The sequence below is a fragment of the Hyperolius riggenbachi genome, chromosome 2, assembly GCF_040937935.1.
Source record: "Hyperolius riggenbachi isolate aHypRig1 chromosome 2, aHypRig1.pri, whole genome shotgun sequence".
NCBI classification, from domain to species: Eukaryota; Metazoa; Chordata; class Amphibia; order Anura; family Hyperoliidae; genus Hyperolius; species Hyperolius riggenbachi.
The window spans coordinates 74,925,710-74,941,047 of record NC_090647.1 but is presented as its reverse complement, the minus strand read 5'-3'; the positions used below and the strand labels follow the sequence as shown (position 1 = coordinate 74,941,047).

Here is a 15,338-nt window from a genome sequence, read left to right as displayed (position 1 = left end):
CTGCTCTGATGACAGGAACTTCCATGCCCAAGCTAATGATTTACAGCAACGATTTAGGGCTCGCGGTTATCCCAAAAAATACCTAAAGAAAGCCTATCATCGAGCTTGCGATACCCCTAGATCTACTCTCCTATACAATCAATCATCGGGACAAAAGTCTCGAAATGAACTAGATAGGGGTCTTTCCTTCATTACCAAATACAATAATCATCACTTTCAGGTCCGCGCCCTACTTCAGAAACATTGGCATGTGCTTACGGGCGACCAGCGTGTTGCCCCCTTTGTTCCGAGGGAGCCCTCTGTTACCTACAGGCGGGCCACCACCATAGGTGATACCTTGACACGTAGCCACTACTCAGGTAGAGGCAAAATCAAATTATGTAATTGCACAGTTCTGGGCACTTACCCATGTCATTCCTGTAATCAATGCAGGTACATCTATGTCGGTAAACAGTGCCCCCTTGTGATGAGAGACGTTGTATTAACTACCAGACTTTATGTTAACTGTGAGACGGAGGGGATAATTTATCTCCTCCTCTGCCCCTGTGGGGCCTTTTATGTGGGCAAGACTGGCAGATCCCTTAACAGACGTATTTATGAACACACTTATGGTATCCAGGAGGGACACCAGACACCTGTAGCCCGACACTTCGCAATTTGCCAGGGGGGTAACCCCAGGAAAATTCGATTCTTTGGCTTGGATAGGGTACACCGGGACCCACGGGGAGGGGACTGGGACGGGAGACTCCTCCAATGTGAGGCCTTCTGGATTTACAAACTTAAGGCCTTTCGGACACCGGGCCTTAATGAAGGTATTGATTTCGCCCCATTTCTGTGACAGCAGTGCTCTGGCTCATGGCCATATTTTCTCTATTTTTCATTATTTTTGTTCAATTTCTAAGGATGAATCTTCATATTTTCCTTGTGCTGTGCTTAAGCTGGCGGCCTTTTTGCGCCCGAACCGGGTCTTTTCCCGACCCTTATATATTTCTTTGATTTAAAACCTTTTATGCCATCTAATTTAGATTTGATCTCTGACACTTCCTTGATGGTGGTTGGTGGGTTGGCGTGGCCCCCCGTTGCTCCACTTTGTCCTTGGTCTCCTCTCGTTTGGTCCCCTATCGGCAGGACAACAGTTTATTTATTATTATTTCATTTTACTTTCGTATTCTATTTTTTTGCTTATGATTACTTAATTATATATAGTTATTAGGGATTTATTATTAATGGAAATATTTTTGCATTATTTTATTATGTTTTTTTCAATATGTAACTTTTTTCGATGACTTTGCTGATCCTGTGGGAGGTGGTAGCTATGGCCCCCCCGGCGCGCCGCACTTGCTGGTGGTCCTGGATGTGGGGTGGGGTTGGTGGGGGATCGATGTGCCCTGGGGGGGTGCTCGGGGTCGGCCCAGTCTTTGGCTTGACATGGACCATATATTGGGCAATTGCCTGCTGGCCCGTGGCCTGCCTGTGGGCCTTCCCTGTCCTCCTCCCCCCGTGGCCCTCCCCTCCCCCCCCTGCCCCGTTTCCTGTTGCCCCTGGGCACACTTGGCCGCGGCTATGGTGGCGCTCCGGTGGTGATGGCGACTGGGCGGCCCAGGGGATCCGGGGCCCCGCCTGCGGGACAGCCGGGCCACCCTTTCTCCTTACCATCGATCAGGGGGTGGGGTCTTGATAGTCCGTGCCCCTCAGCGATCCCGGAGCCCTTTTGCGTCGGCCGCATTTCCATAGCGGCCCTGTTGGGGGTCTCTGTGGGTAGCGTACAGTCGTACGCATATACGCGTTCCCTCCTACCTGATCCGCTTGGCGGTTGCGGACGCGAAGGAAACGCTGTGCGTGCACTTGTACGCATAAATGCGTTCCCTCCTTTGATCCGCATCACCGCATGCGGACGCGGGGGGAACGCCGTGCGTACATGCGGAGAATTGGATGCATCACGCCTCTGCCTCCACCTCTCACTCACCACCTGCTTCCTGTGATGGTGGGGTGGGAGTGGTCATGGGGGGGCGTGGTAGCATCCTCTGGCCGCCCAGTGCCATTTTAGGCCGGCTCCTCTCTCCCACAGGCAGCAAAACTTCTGAGCCTGCCCTGATGATGCTGGTAATCTCACCAGTGAAACCGGTTGGCCTCTAAGGCTCTCTTTGTGACCAGACACACTTGTGGTGGCAGCACATGGGCTCCTGTGGATGTACTTTGCAGTGACCAGCTACTCAGATGAGTATACCTCAATGATATGCATTTCTACTGGTGACTTGAAAACAGCCTCCTATGGAGTAACCACTGTTTACCATATGATCATTGAAACAGCTTCCTAGGATGCACCTATATGCTGCTATATGCTGTTGTTTGCTGGAACTTTGAGTTTGTCTATATCAAGTTGATGCTGCTGAAGGGATGACCCTGGCGGACTGTTCCATGAATGAACTATATCAACTTTAATATCACACCATCTGTACCTGCATATGTCTGTGGTTTAAACACTTGCCTGTGAATCTGTCTCAGAATGTGCTTCTGATTGGGGCACTAACTCTGGTGAATTGCTTGTTGCTCCTGGGGCTTGCGGATGTGTCAGGCTTGCTGTGAATATAAAATTTTTTGTTTACTAGCCCGAAGTGCTTGCCACATACAGTGTGTGCCTATCAATCTACCTCTATGCACCTGGCCATTGTTATAGCTCATAAATGAGACAACTTGCCTGACCTGTGGACCTGCACATCAATTATTTTGTGATAACATATGCAGTAAGACCACCTATTGTGATGGATTGAATCTCTCTATCAGCCGTTATTCAGCCTTTTGATCCTGCAAATCACTGGAAATATTATAGCAACACAGCCGGAATCTGATACACCTGTGCTTTTTCTACTAGGATGCCTTTTTCCATTTAGGTCCTGGACACTTGGCCCTTAAAACCAATGAAACATTGCAGCAACACAGCCAGTATCTGATACACCTGTGCTTTTCTACTAGGATGTCTTTTTCCATTTAGGTCCTGGACACTTGGCCCTTAAAACCAATGAAACATTGCAGCAACACAGCCAGTATCTGATACACCTGTGCTTTTCTACTAGGATGTATTTTTCCATTTAGGTCCTGGACACTTGGCCTTTAAAACCAATGATATATTTCTCTCCAAGGTCTTTTGTTTCAACGTTACCTGCTAGGAGTCGCTTCCCCCTTTTTTGCATTAAGATACTTGATGGATTGCGCACTATCAATATTTTTTTAGGGGATCCCCTACATTTTTCCATCTGGCCTAGACATGGTGGCCCACCTGTGTGTTCTGGTCAATTTTAAATAGATTTACATATATGTGTGTTTGTATTTTGGTCATTAATAAAATTTGTACTTTTATATATAATTTATCTCCTCCTGCTTCCTTAGTCTTACATTGATCATATTGAGAAGTCTCAGACTTGTGGAGGATTATCTGTGATAGGAATTTTTAGGACCCATTTGTCTAAATTGGGACAGAAGGAAAACACAGAGAAATGCACCCTGTATATATTTAGAGAGCTTAGCCTGTCTAATTCCCCCTCACCAGTGACTAATCATGACTGTAATTTGATCTCTCAGCTGTGTCAGCTGGCAGCCACGGCAGAGCAGCTGAATTGTAAACACGGGATGTTAACCGTGTCTGCTTCCATGAATGCAGGAAGGATACACACTGCATATTTATTGCAGGATTTGTATCAGCTGTTACAAAGAAATGTTTTTGAAAGAAAGAAATGTTTCTGGATTCACAGTGGTCAGTTGCATAATACACGTGTTATAGTGCGTTAAAATGTGTGTGAACTAGAATGGGGACTGGACATAGACTTAAATGCACAGCCTGCATGCACATTGAGTTAGAAAATCACGATCAGTTACAACGCTTTAGAATAATTCTAGATGTCAGCTCACTGCCCATACAGCTCTATGGCCCTGTTCACAGTACTGCGTTGTAAGGGATCATGTTATTCTAAATCGCTGCAAGCAGGCTTTGCATTAAAGTCTATGGCCAGTCACCATTGCAGTTCATAGTCATTATAATGCGTGTGTTATGCAACTGACCACTGTGAACCCAGCCTTATATCGTTTCAAGAGACAACACAGCAGATATGACACTGATATAATGTAAAGTACCCTCTTATTCTTGATGATTGCGATATATCAATGCAGAGTTTGTATGTTCTTATATTTTCACAGGGCACTCCGGTTTCCTCTCATGTACCAAATAATAATTTGTTCTCACCCGAACAGGCTACGGTAAAGACATTCTTCTACCACCAAGATAGGAAATACATTAGAAGCTGCACTGAAGTACGTGTACTGCGCCTGTGCAGGGAGCTCCCGGCGATGTCAGCGGGAGTGAGGACGCGGGCAGGCGCAGTTGTTTGCGACATTAACCACTTGATGACTGCTCAACGCCAATTGGCGTGGGGTAGTCCTGGGGGTGCCGCACTGCTCACGCCAATTGGTGTGAAGTGCTAGGGGCGGGGATTGCAGGAGATCGGGTGCGTGCATCTCCGCATGAATGATGGAGCTCTGCTCCGCCATCAGGCGATCGCCGCTAGGAGACAGCTAGATGGCGAAACTGCTGTCTATTTACTATGTACAGCGCTGCGATCCTACGGCACCAGGGAGGCACTACAGCGATGAAGCCTATGACAGCCGAACGCGCTAATTGGTTGGCGGGGGAAAAGAGGAGGGATTACAAAAAATAATTTAAAAAAAGATACAATATTTATACAAAAATAAAATAAATAAACATCCTGGGAGAGATCATTGCCCACCAACATAAAGCTCTGTTGGTGGGCAGAAAAAGGGTGGGGGGATCACTTGTGTGCTGAGTTGTACAGCCCTGCAGTGAGGCCTTAAAGCTGCAGTGGCCCGTTTTGTAAAAAATGGCCTGGTCAGTAGGGGGGTTTAACATCACGGTCCTTAAGGCCTCTTTCACAGTGCGACGTTAAAGTCGCACGTTAGAAAATGTTTTAACGTGGACAAACGCACAGCAATACTAAGTCTGTGCGACATTCACAGTGCACAGGTTGCGTTTGTGTGCAACGTGTAGCGTTGTTAGAAAGTGCTGCATGCAGTGCGTTATACACGTTACTAGCTACATTGGACTGTTTGCACATGCTCAGTAATGACCTGGAAGCATACTACTGTATGTGACGATAGCAGGGCATAGAGTTGCGTTGTGACATTTTTGGGACGTTGCATTGTTAGTTTTTGTTGCAACTTTAACGTCGCATCAAAACGCAACGTCCCACTGTGAAAGTAGCCTAAGCGATTTAAGTCGCAAAAAACAGAAGTGAGCCGCAGTGGGGACCTTTTTTCACAGGTTACAGTACTCCTTCAACTTTTTCTCCTGAGTTTACTTCTGGGAGATAATTATTAATCTTCACTTTAACTTTTTAGCATTTTGAAAAAGTAGTAACAAAATTATTCTGATTATTTTCTTGCTTGCTGGTAGTTGAAAGGGCAATTGAATGACAAAGCGTGAACACCCTGCCCTAGAACACTCTGGAGAAAACATTAATTGCACTAATGCACTGTAGACCACCGATGGCAGCTCAGCACCACCTCCTTGCCTCTGGTTTTGTCTGTGTGCTCACTGTCAGTAAAGTTGGTGCTGATTACGTCATCAGCCAGCGCCTCACCCACGTGCATGTGTGTCTCCCGGAAGCTGTGGGAACTCAGTGTGTACTGTGTAGTGTGTGGGAATAGTCAGTGTGTATACGGATTACCATGGGGGAGCCAAGCGGCCAGCAGGAGAAGAAGAAGCCTCTGATCAATAACAGGAATGACCCGGTGAAAAACTTCGAGCGGTGGAAGAAGAAGTACAACAAGAAGAAGGAGAAGTGTAAGATCGTGAGGAAGCAGAACAAGAAGCCCGAGTGGCAGGTAGAGAGGGAGAGCATCAGCCGCCTGCAGCAACGCTACAGCCAGGTAATGCGGGGAGCCGTGTATGAGGAGATCTGTGCAATGTGAGATCTATAGTCACATCACCAAAGAGCTGGAGCTAGCAGCACTAGTCAGCATTTCAGAGTTAGTGCTTGTCCTGAAGCCATGTAAACACAAAACTTCTTCACACAAAATGGTTGTTTCAGGTGAAAATCTGGAGTAGAGGTGTCTGACTCCAATTCAGGGATCCACTGAGTTAGACACTTTTCAGAACAGACATGAATTTAGATTTATTATTCTCAAAGTCAGATTATCAACAACGCACACCTAGGCAGCATGGGCGTCCGCACATATGGCAAAAGCGGTCGCCTGCCCCCCCCCTGGCCGACCGCTGCCCCCCCCTCCTCTAGCCGCGCGTCAGACCTCGATCACGCGGCGACCAATAGTGCGGGCGCTAGAAGTGACATCACTTCCGCATATAGAGCGTGGTGCGTCCGTACGCCCGCTCTTATTGGTCGGGTCGCCCGCTGATCGAGGTCTGACACGCTGCTGTCTGAAAGGTGGGTGCAGCGGCGGTGGCTATAGGGGGGCTCCTGTCACTCACTACCATTGGGGGCCCCTTTCACTATTTAAATGGGGTCCCTGTCACTCACTACCATTGGGGGACCCTGACACTCACTATCTAAATGAAGGTCCCTGTCACTCACTACCATTGGGGGTCCCTGTCACTATCTAAATGGGGGTCCCTGTCACTCACTACCATTGGGGGTCCCTGTCACTCACTACCATTGGGGGTCCCTGTCACTCACTACCATTGGGGGTCCCTGTCACTCACTATCTAAATCGGGATCCCTGTCACTCACTACCATTGGGGGTCCCTGTCACTCACTATATAATTGGGGGCCCCTGTCACTATCTAAATGGGGGTCCCTGTCACTATCTAAATGGGGGTCCCTGTCACTATCTAAATGGGGGTCCCTGTCACTCACTACCATTGGGGGTCCCTGTCACTCATTACCATTGGGGGTCCCTGTCACTCACTACCATTTCCCTGTCACTACCATTGGGGGTCCCTTTCACGCACTACCATTATGGGTCCCTGTCACTCACTACCATTGGGGGTCCCTGTCACTCACTACCATTGGGGGTCCCTGTCACTCACTACCATTGGGGGTCCCTGTCACTCACTACCATTGGGGGTCCCTGTCACTCACTACCATTGGGGGTCCCTGTCACTCACTACCATTGGGGGTCCCTGTCACTCACTACCTAAATGGGGGTCCCTGACACTCACTAAATGGGGGTCCCTGTCACTCACTACCTAAATGGGGGTCCCTGACACTCACTAAATGGGGGTCCCTTTCACTCACTACCTAAATGGGGGTCCCTGTCACTCACTACCTAAATGGGGGTCCCTGACACACTACCTAAATGGGGGTCCCTGACACACTACCTAAATGGGGGTCTCTGTCACTCACTACCTAAATGGGGGACGCCTGTCACTTCCTAACCTGGGGGACGCCTGTCACTTCCTAACCTGGGGGACGCCTGTCGCTTCCTAACCTGGGGGACGCCTGTCGCTTCCTAACCTGGGGGACGCCTGTCGCCTCCTAACCTGGGGGACGCCTGTCGCCTCCTAACCTGGGGGACGCCTGTCGCCTCCTAACCTGGGGGACGCCTGTCGCCTCCTAACCTGGGGGACGCCTGTCGCCTCCTAACCTGGGGGACGCCTGTCGCCTCCTAACCTGGGGGACGCCTGTCGCCTCCTAACCTGGGGGACGCCTGTCGCCTCCTAACCTGGGGGACGCCTGTCGCCTCCTAACCTGGGGGACGCCTGTCGCCTCCTAACCTGGGGGACGCCTGTCGCCTCCTAACCTGGGGGACGCCTGTCGCCTCCTAACCTGGGGGACGCCTGTCGCCTCCTAACCTGGGGGACGCCTGTCGCCTCCTAACCTGGGGGACGCCTGTCGCCTCCTAACCTGGGGGACGCCTGTCGCCTCCTAACCTGGGGGACGCCTGTCGCCTCCTAACCTGGGGGACGCCTGTCGCCTCCTAACCTGGGGGACGCCTGTCGCCTCCTAACCTGGGGGACGCCTGTCGCCTCCTAACCTGGGGGACGCCTGTCGCCTCCTAACCTGGGGGACGCCTGTCGCCTCCTAACCTGGGGGACGCCTGTCGCCTCCTAACCTGGGGGACGCCTGTCGCCTCCTAACCTGGGGGGCTCCTGGCGCCTCCTAACCTGGGGGGCTCCTGGCGCTACCTAAACTATCCAGGCCAGCCAGCCCAGCATCACCACCAGCACCAGCCCAGAATCACTGTCAAAAAGGCCACAGCATCACCACCAGTAAGGCCGGCATTTACTTCAACTAGTCAAGCACAGCCCAGTATCACCGTCAGCCAGGTCACAGCATCACTGCCAGCCAACCCAGCCACAGCATCACTGCCAGCCAGCCCGGCCACAGCATCACCGCAAGGCCTTTCAGCCCACACATCATCCTTAATCCAGCCAAAAAACGGAAAATTGTATACTTACCTGCAGGTAATTTTCCTTTCCTGTTTAACTCCATGGCAGCATACTACGGGGTTAGTCCCGCCCCCTAACCCCATCAGGACTCGTTACTATAAATTCTTAGCTCTGCCCCTTCCATCCTGCTTTTTTTTTTTTTACTAGTCCATCTATTTACTGTTATTTAATCTGGGTGGGTCCTCCGTATGCTGCCATGGAGTTAAACAGGAAAGGAAAATTACCTGCAGGTAAGTAGACAATTTTCCGTTTTCCTGTCCAACTCCCTGGCAGCATACTACGGGGACTTGACTAGCTCAGAGAATAGCAGAAGGGAGGGACAATAGCTTTGATGCAGAACATATTTATTTACAATTTTATCTAGTGCAGACTAAACAATCTACTGTTTAAGCTTGCTATGGAAGATAACACTTCTCTTCCAAATTGAGCCGTAGATAGCACTCCTGAATCGACCTTGTAGTGCCTTATAAACGTATTTGTTGAGGACCAGTTCGCTGCGCGGCAGATTATCTCCGGAGAAACTTTAGCGAAGGCCGCCCATGAGGAAGCAATTGATCTCGTCGAATGCGCTGTAAACTCTTCCGGTGGAGTCCTGCCCATAACTCTGTATGCAACCTTGATCGCCTTCACCAGCCAATTGGAAATTGTTCTTACACTTGCCGCTTGACCTCTTCTATAGCCGCCTGGGATGACAAATAGTCTCTTTGTTTTGCGAATCTCTGAGGTTTTTCGTATATATAATCCTAGACTCTCTGGAATATTAAGAGCTTCAGGTTTGTCACTGTCTGGGTTTAGGAATTGAGGAAGATTCCACTCCTGATTTACATGAAAGGAGGTTGTCAACTTGGGGAGAAATTCATGCATAGGCCTCAGGGTTACCCTATCAGGGAAGAATTCGGTAAAAGGTGCCTCGCAGCTTAGAGCCTGCAATTCCGATACTCTCCTTGCTGACGTTATGGCGGTGAGGAATACAGTCTTTAGCGTTAGGTTCTGCAAGTCACATTCCGCGGATGGTTCGAACGGTTGGCCAGATAGTCCTTGTAAAACCACCGGTAAATCCCATTGTGGATACCAGTTTTTAATTGGCGGTCTAATCTTTGCAACTGCCTGTACAAACTGTACCACTAAGGGGTGCATGGCCCATTTTGTTGATGTTAAAGCTGATATTGCCGATATTTGTACCTTAATCGTTCTTAAAGCTAGGCCCAACTCTAAACCCTTTTGTAAGAATTCCAATATGTTGTTCACCTGTAACGAGGCTAAATTAAGTTGACTTTCCCCTAAGAACTCGAGGAACCTTCTCCAAGTCCTGTGATATGTCACATTTGTAGAACCTCTTCTTGATTTCAGTAGTGTCTCTATAACTGCTGTAGAGCAACCCAAGGAGACTAATTTCCCCCTTTCAGCCTCCATGCCATTAAATTGAGAATCCTCGGGCATGGGTGTAGGAATTCTCCTTGGTGTAACATGTCTTTCGTGCATGGTAATTTCATGGGAGGAGCGGTTGCTAGGGTTCGCAGGAGCGGAAACCAGGGCCTGCGCGGCCAGTATGGTATTACTGCCAGAACTATTACTTGCTCCTTCTGGATTCTCTTTAGCAAACGATGGATCAGCGGGATCGGTGGGAACACATAATTCAATCTGCAGGTCCATGGTACTGTCAGTGCATCCCATCCAGCTGCTTGAGGGCACTTGTGCCTGGAGAAAAATAGATGGCACTTTGTGTTGAGTGCGGTCGCCATTAGGTCCATCGTGGGGGACCCCCATTTGTCGCATATCTGTAGAAATGTCTCCTGACTCAGTGCCCACTCCTTGTGGTTTATCCGCTTGCGGCTCAGATCGTCTGCCAGGTGATTCTGCACTCCCGGGATGTGAATTGCCTGTAGCAACGCTAGGTTGTGTTGTGCGTAATTCATTATGGGAGCTACCTCCTGCATTAGAGTCTTGCTGTGCGTTCCTCCCTGGTTTTGGTTGTACGCGACTGCCGTCGTATTGTCCATCCTCAATATTACATTTGCTCCCTTGATTTCCCTGTGAAAGAAGACCAAGGCCTTGAATGCCGCTCTTAATTCTATTTTGTTTGCCGAAATTTCTTGCGTATGTGTGGTCCATTCTCCCTGTGCCACTCTGTTGTCCATGTGTGCTCCCCATCCCCACTGACTGGCATCCATGGTTATCACTCTTGCCTGGGGTGGTGTGATATTGTGATGGTTGCGTAGGTTGGTTTCGTTCATCCACCATTTCAACTGTTCCCTCATTGCAGGAAGCATCTGAATCGTCTGAAAATAATTCACTCCCTGCCACTGCTCCAAGAAAGGTATCTGGAATCGCCTTACGTTCCACTTCGCCCATTTCACCATAGGAATTGCTGCTGTTAGTGTCCCCAGAACTGCCAGGCACTGTCTGGCCGAGAGCACGTCCATGCTCATGGTTGTTTCCACTCTTCGCAGAATTGTTTGAATCTTCTCCTGAGGAAGTCTGACTGCATTTTGTACCGTATCCAGCTCTGCTCCCAGAAAAATCCAATTTTGAGATGGAATCAACTTGCTTTTCTTCCAATTTACTAACCACCCGAAGTACTCCAGGGTGTCTAGTAAGATCTTCCTGTGAGTTAACATTCTTTCTTTGGAGTTTGCGATAAGCAATATATCGTCTAAATAATGATGTGCTCGAAGTCCTTGCTGTCTCAGTAATGCTATCACTGTTACTAGGACCTTTGAAAAAGTTCTGGGAGCCGTACAAATGCTGAACGGCAGCACTCTGAACTGGAAATGATCTTCTCCCACTGAAAAGCGAAGATATTCCTGGAATCTGCTGTGAATAGGGATGTGAAGATACGCATCGGAGAAATCTATTGATATTAACCAGTCCCCTAACTGTATGGATGGAATGTTACAAAAAAAAGGGGTGAATATAGGCCCCTGTATTTCTCTTCCGGTCTCACCCTTACTATAGCCTTCTTCAGAATCAACTCATCGATATACTGGATAAGAATGTCCTTTTTCTCTTGTGACTTCGGGATTTCTGTTTTGACGTAATGATGCCGAGGTGGCTGTGAACTGAACCTCCATGTATGACCTCTTTTTAATGTCTTTCTATTACCCATGGGTCCTTTATTTTCTCCGCCCAGAGATGATAATAGTTCTGGAGTCTTCCACCTACTGGCTCCAACTGGGTGGGCTTGTTCTCAGAAAGAGTTTGCGCTCTGAGCTGCACCGCCCTCCTTGCGCTGTTTGTTGAACTTTGATAATGTTGATTGTGCGGACTGCCATGGTCTACGAAAGAGCTGATTGCCTTCTTGATGCTTTATAGTCTCTGGATCTGAACTGAAACTGTCTCTTTTCTCCAGGACGCGTTCTTCTCTGTTTCCTGTCTTGGGGGAGCAACCCAGACCTACCTCCTGTCACCCTTGATATTGCTGTGTCCATTTTAGCCCCAAACAAGTTGGGCCCGTCGAACGGAATCTTACACCAGGCCGCCTTAGAATTAGGGTCAGCATTCCAAGGCCTTAACCACAATGCGCGTTTAATAGTGACCGTATTTTGGATACCTCGGGAAGCACAGCGAATAATGTCAAACGCTGCCTCGTCAACAAAGTCTGAGGCTAAACGGAACTCATCTAAGGACGACAGGAGGGTTTTTCGGTCTACGTCCGCCTGGATTGCTCCCTCAAGGTTATCTGCCCAGGCTCGAATGGCACACGATACTGATGTTAGGGCAATCGCTGGTTTACAGACTGCCCCTATGTTGATATGTGCCCTTCTCAATTCAGAATACATTCGTCTGTCCAAAGCGTCTCTAAAAGAGATTGAATCTTCCAATGGGAGAGTCACATGCTTTGCTAGCCGCATAACAGCTGCATCGACTGTGGGCGGCGTTTCCAGCTGGGAAATTAGGTTGCCTTCTACCGGATACAACTTCGACAGTCGATTGGCTAAAGGGGCCTTTTTGTCAATCTTGGACCATTCGTCTAAAACCAACTCGTTCACCTCATCCATTATTGGAAATCCTAAGGGTTTTTTCTTGAGATGTGGAAAATAACGTTTTTTACTTGGGGGTTCCTCTGGTTCCTCCCATTCGATTGCCTCTCTAACTGATTTTATGAAGGGAGGAACAAGAGCGAAATCAAATCCGACTGCTACTCCGTCTTCTGGTTCTGTAAGGTCCATGGAAGTGGTTTCTTCCATATCTCTTAAGTCGAGCGCTGCACTAGTGCCTGGTAAGTGTTCCTTTAAAGATTGCTGCACTATTTCACGTATTAGTGTACGTAAATCTTGATAATCCTCCTCCTCTGTGGGTATTGTGTAAAAACAGTTTGCACAGACTAGCTTTCCCGGGATAGTTGCGTCACCACATGCCCAACATTCTCTTGGTCTGTTGTGGGGTCTGCTACTATTCTCTCCCCTATGCTCTGGTCTTTGAGAAGATTTAGAAGACTTGGAGGATGCTTTTCGGCTACTGGAAGCTCTCTCTTCTGGCTGTGACAGGCTAATGCACACAGAAGAAAATGAAAAAAGAAAAGGGGATTTGTTCAGTATTTGAACTTATCCCTGCCTCCAAGGGAAAAAACAAAACTTTTTTTTTTTTTTTTTCGAATCGGACCCTTACCCATCGTTAGGTTGCTGGTCATTTATAGGGGCATCGGACCTCTCCATATCCCACTGCAATTCTGTTACAAGACACAACAGCAGAGAATATAGATGTGATGGTGTAACATGGGCAAGATACAGCATATACCGTAATCCAATAATCCTTTCAATCTCACCTGAGGCAAAAGACCTTGTCTTATACTCAGGCTGGATGGCTGTTCATGGGGCTGCACCTGTGCTAGTACGCCTGCCCTGCAATACACAACATAAGAGCCGCTATTGATGCCTTTAAACAATCTATCCGCAGTGTATAAATCTCTGTATTACAGGAATAGTCTTAATAGACTCACCGCACCCGCGTCTTGCGTCCTTTCCAGCCGCCAGCAACGCCAGCATCGAGCCGCACGCTGAAGTAGCTTCCGGGAGGTACGCCCTCCCAGGTGCGCATGCTCGGTGCGTCCTCTACGCCAGGCGGAAGCGGTGGAGATGCTGATCCGGACTACGTCACCCAGCCTCCTCAGCGCTGTAGCCTATCGGCGTTTCCGCGTTTCACTCCGGAGCGCACACCATCTACCCGATGCCCCATCCAGTATTCCGCCGCATTGCAGCGTACTTGCGCCAGCTCCACGCCCCAGAAAGACCAGCAGAAAGAGGGGCACATCCCGTCTGGCTCTCCTTTAGAGGCTCTAAGCGGGGCATCACGCAGGAGGCAGTGCGTGGAGGCTGCCAGGAAAACAGCCAGGTAAGGGTAAAACAAAAAATGTCTATGCCATTCAAAAAGACAAAAAAAGAAAAAGAAAAGAGCAAAAAAAAATAGGCTAATCCAAGCGTAACAGTCCTGAGGGTAGGGCGGAAAAAAAAAGCAGGATGGAAGGGGCAGAGCTAAGAATTTATAGTAACGAGTCCTGATGGGGTTAGGGGGCGGGACTAACCCCGTAGTATGCTGCCAGGGAGTTTGACAGGAAACAGTATTGCCAGGCACAGCAGCCAGCAGAGGAGAATTGAGAAGCCAGGTGAGAGGTGTCTACCATATTAAGGGGGCATTCTGCCTATTTATGTGAAATGCTGTCTATTTATGTGCCTCATGACTGCTGAATTTGTGTTGGTGGGGGCCTCATGATTTGTTGGGGGCCTCAAGATTGCTGAATTTGTCTTGTTGGGGGCCTCATGATTGCTTAATTTGTCTTGTTGGGGGTCACATGATTGCTAACTGCGAGACTATGGGAAAAGCTGAATCATCATCATGAGACAATAGCATTAAACCTACTTTTTTAGATTTTTAAAACCGAAAATAATACTGGGAGGTACTAAAAAAGAATACATTTTTCAGGTTAGGATGGATGAAATTATTGTTTATCTTCACAGTTTATTTTCAAATTGCTGTTGCCACTTTGCAATAGATAAGTGACTTTTGGGTTGCAGCTTGGGCACTCGGCCTCCAAAAGGTTCGCCACCACTGTCCTAATCTAATGTCCCAAATTGCTAAATTCATGTAAATTTGTCTTTACCCGTGGCCACACCCATTTTTGGTCCATGGCCACACCCATTGTTGGGCGCGCCGCACAACGTAACCTCTATGTTTTTCGGCACGTGCACTGCCTCCCCGGAATCCTTGGCGCGCTTAGTGCGCCGCACCGCTTCTTCCCTACCTTTTTGCCCCCCCCCGGAAAATGTTCTGCGGACACTCATGCTAGGCAGTTGCCCAGGGCCTGTAAAGATTCTAGGGGCCTGGTGGATGCTTGCCCCTACCAAATCCTACTAAAAAAAAATGGTGATCAGACATTTTTTTTAGTAAAATTTGGTAGGGGCCAGCATCCACCAGGCCCCTAGAATCTGTCCAGGCCCTAGGCAACTGCCTAGGTGTGCAGTGTTGATAATCTGGCTCTGAGAATAATGCTGCTGCGGTTGTAGTGTGTACATGTAAACAAGGCATCTTGAAAAAATGGGTCCGGATACTGCTGCTAGTAGAATATCGGTAAAATTACCATTATTCTCAGGGATGTGGAGTCAGAGCAATTTTTGGGTTCCTGGAGTTGGTGCTTTCATATTTGAGAAGTTGAAGTCAGATGATTTTTGTACCAAATTCCACAGCCAGTGTATTTATTAGACTAAGGAGACAAAGTCGGGGCAATTTTGGGTACCTGGAATCGGTGGTTTCATAAACTGAGTCAGATGATTTTTGTACTGAATCCATAGCCCTGTGAACTGTACCAGTATTTTACTATGACTTAAACCTCTAAGGAGCCCCAAATTTCCCAACATTAATAACTCCAGCCGCAAAGCTGAAATTAGGGTCAATACAGGGAAAGAAAATGTTATTATATCAGGCGCCT

General features: G+C 48.4%; 1 protein-coding gene across 1 annotated transcript in view; it reads left to right on the top strand.

Moving 5' to 3' along the window:
• The first annotated feature begins 5,663 nt into the window (after positions 1 to 5,663).
• DDX10 (DEAD-box helicase 10) overlaps positions 5,664 to 15,338 on the top strand; it is a 339,094-nt gene continuing 329,419 nt past the window's right edge. The window contains exon 1 of the mRNA XM_068266912.1: positions 5,664 to 5,937. Coding sequence (XP_068123013.1) covers positions 5,737 to 5,937 — 201 coding nt within the window. The 5' untranslated portion in view covers positions 5,664 to 5,736. The remainder of the gene's footprint in view (positions 5,938 to 15,338) is intronic.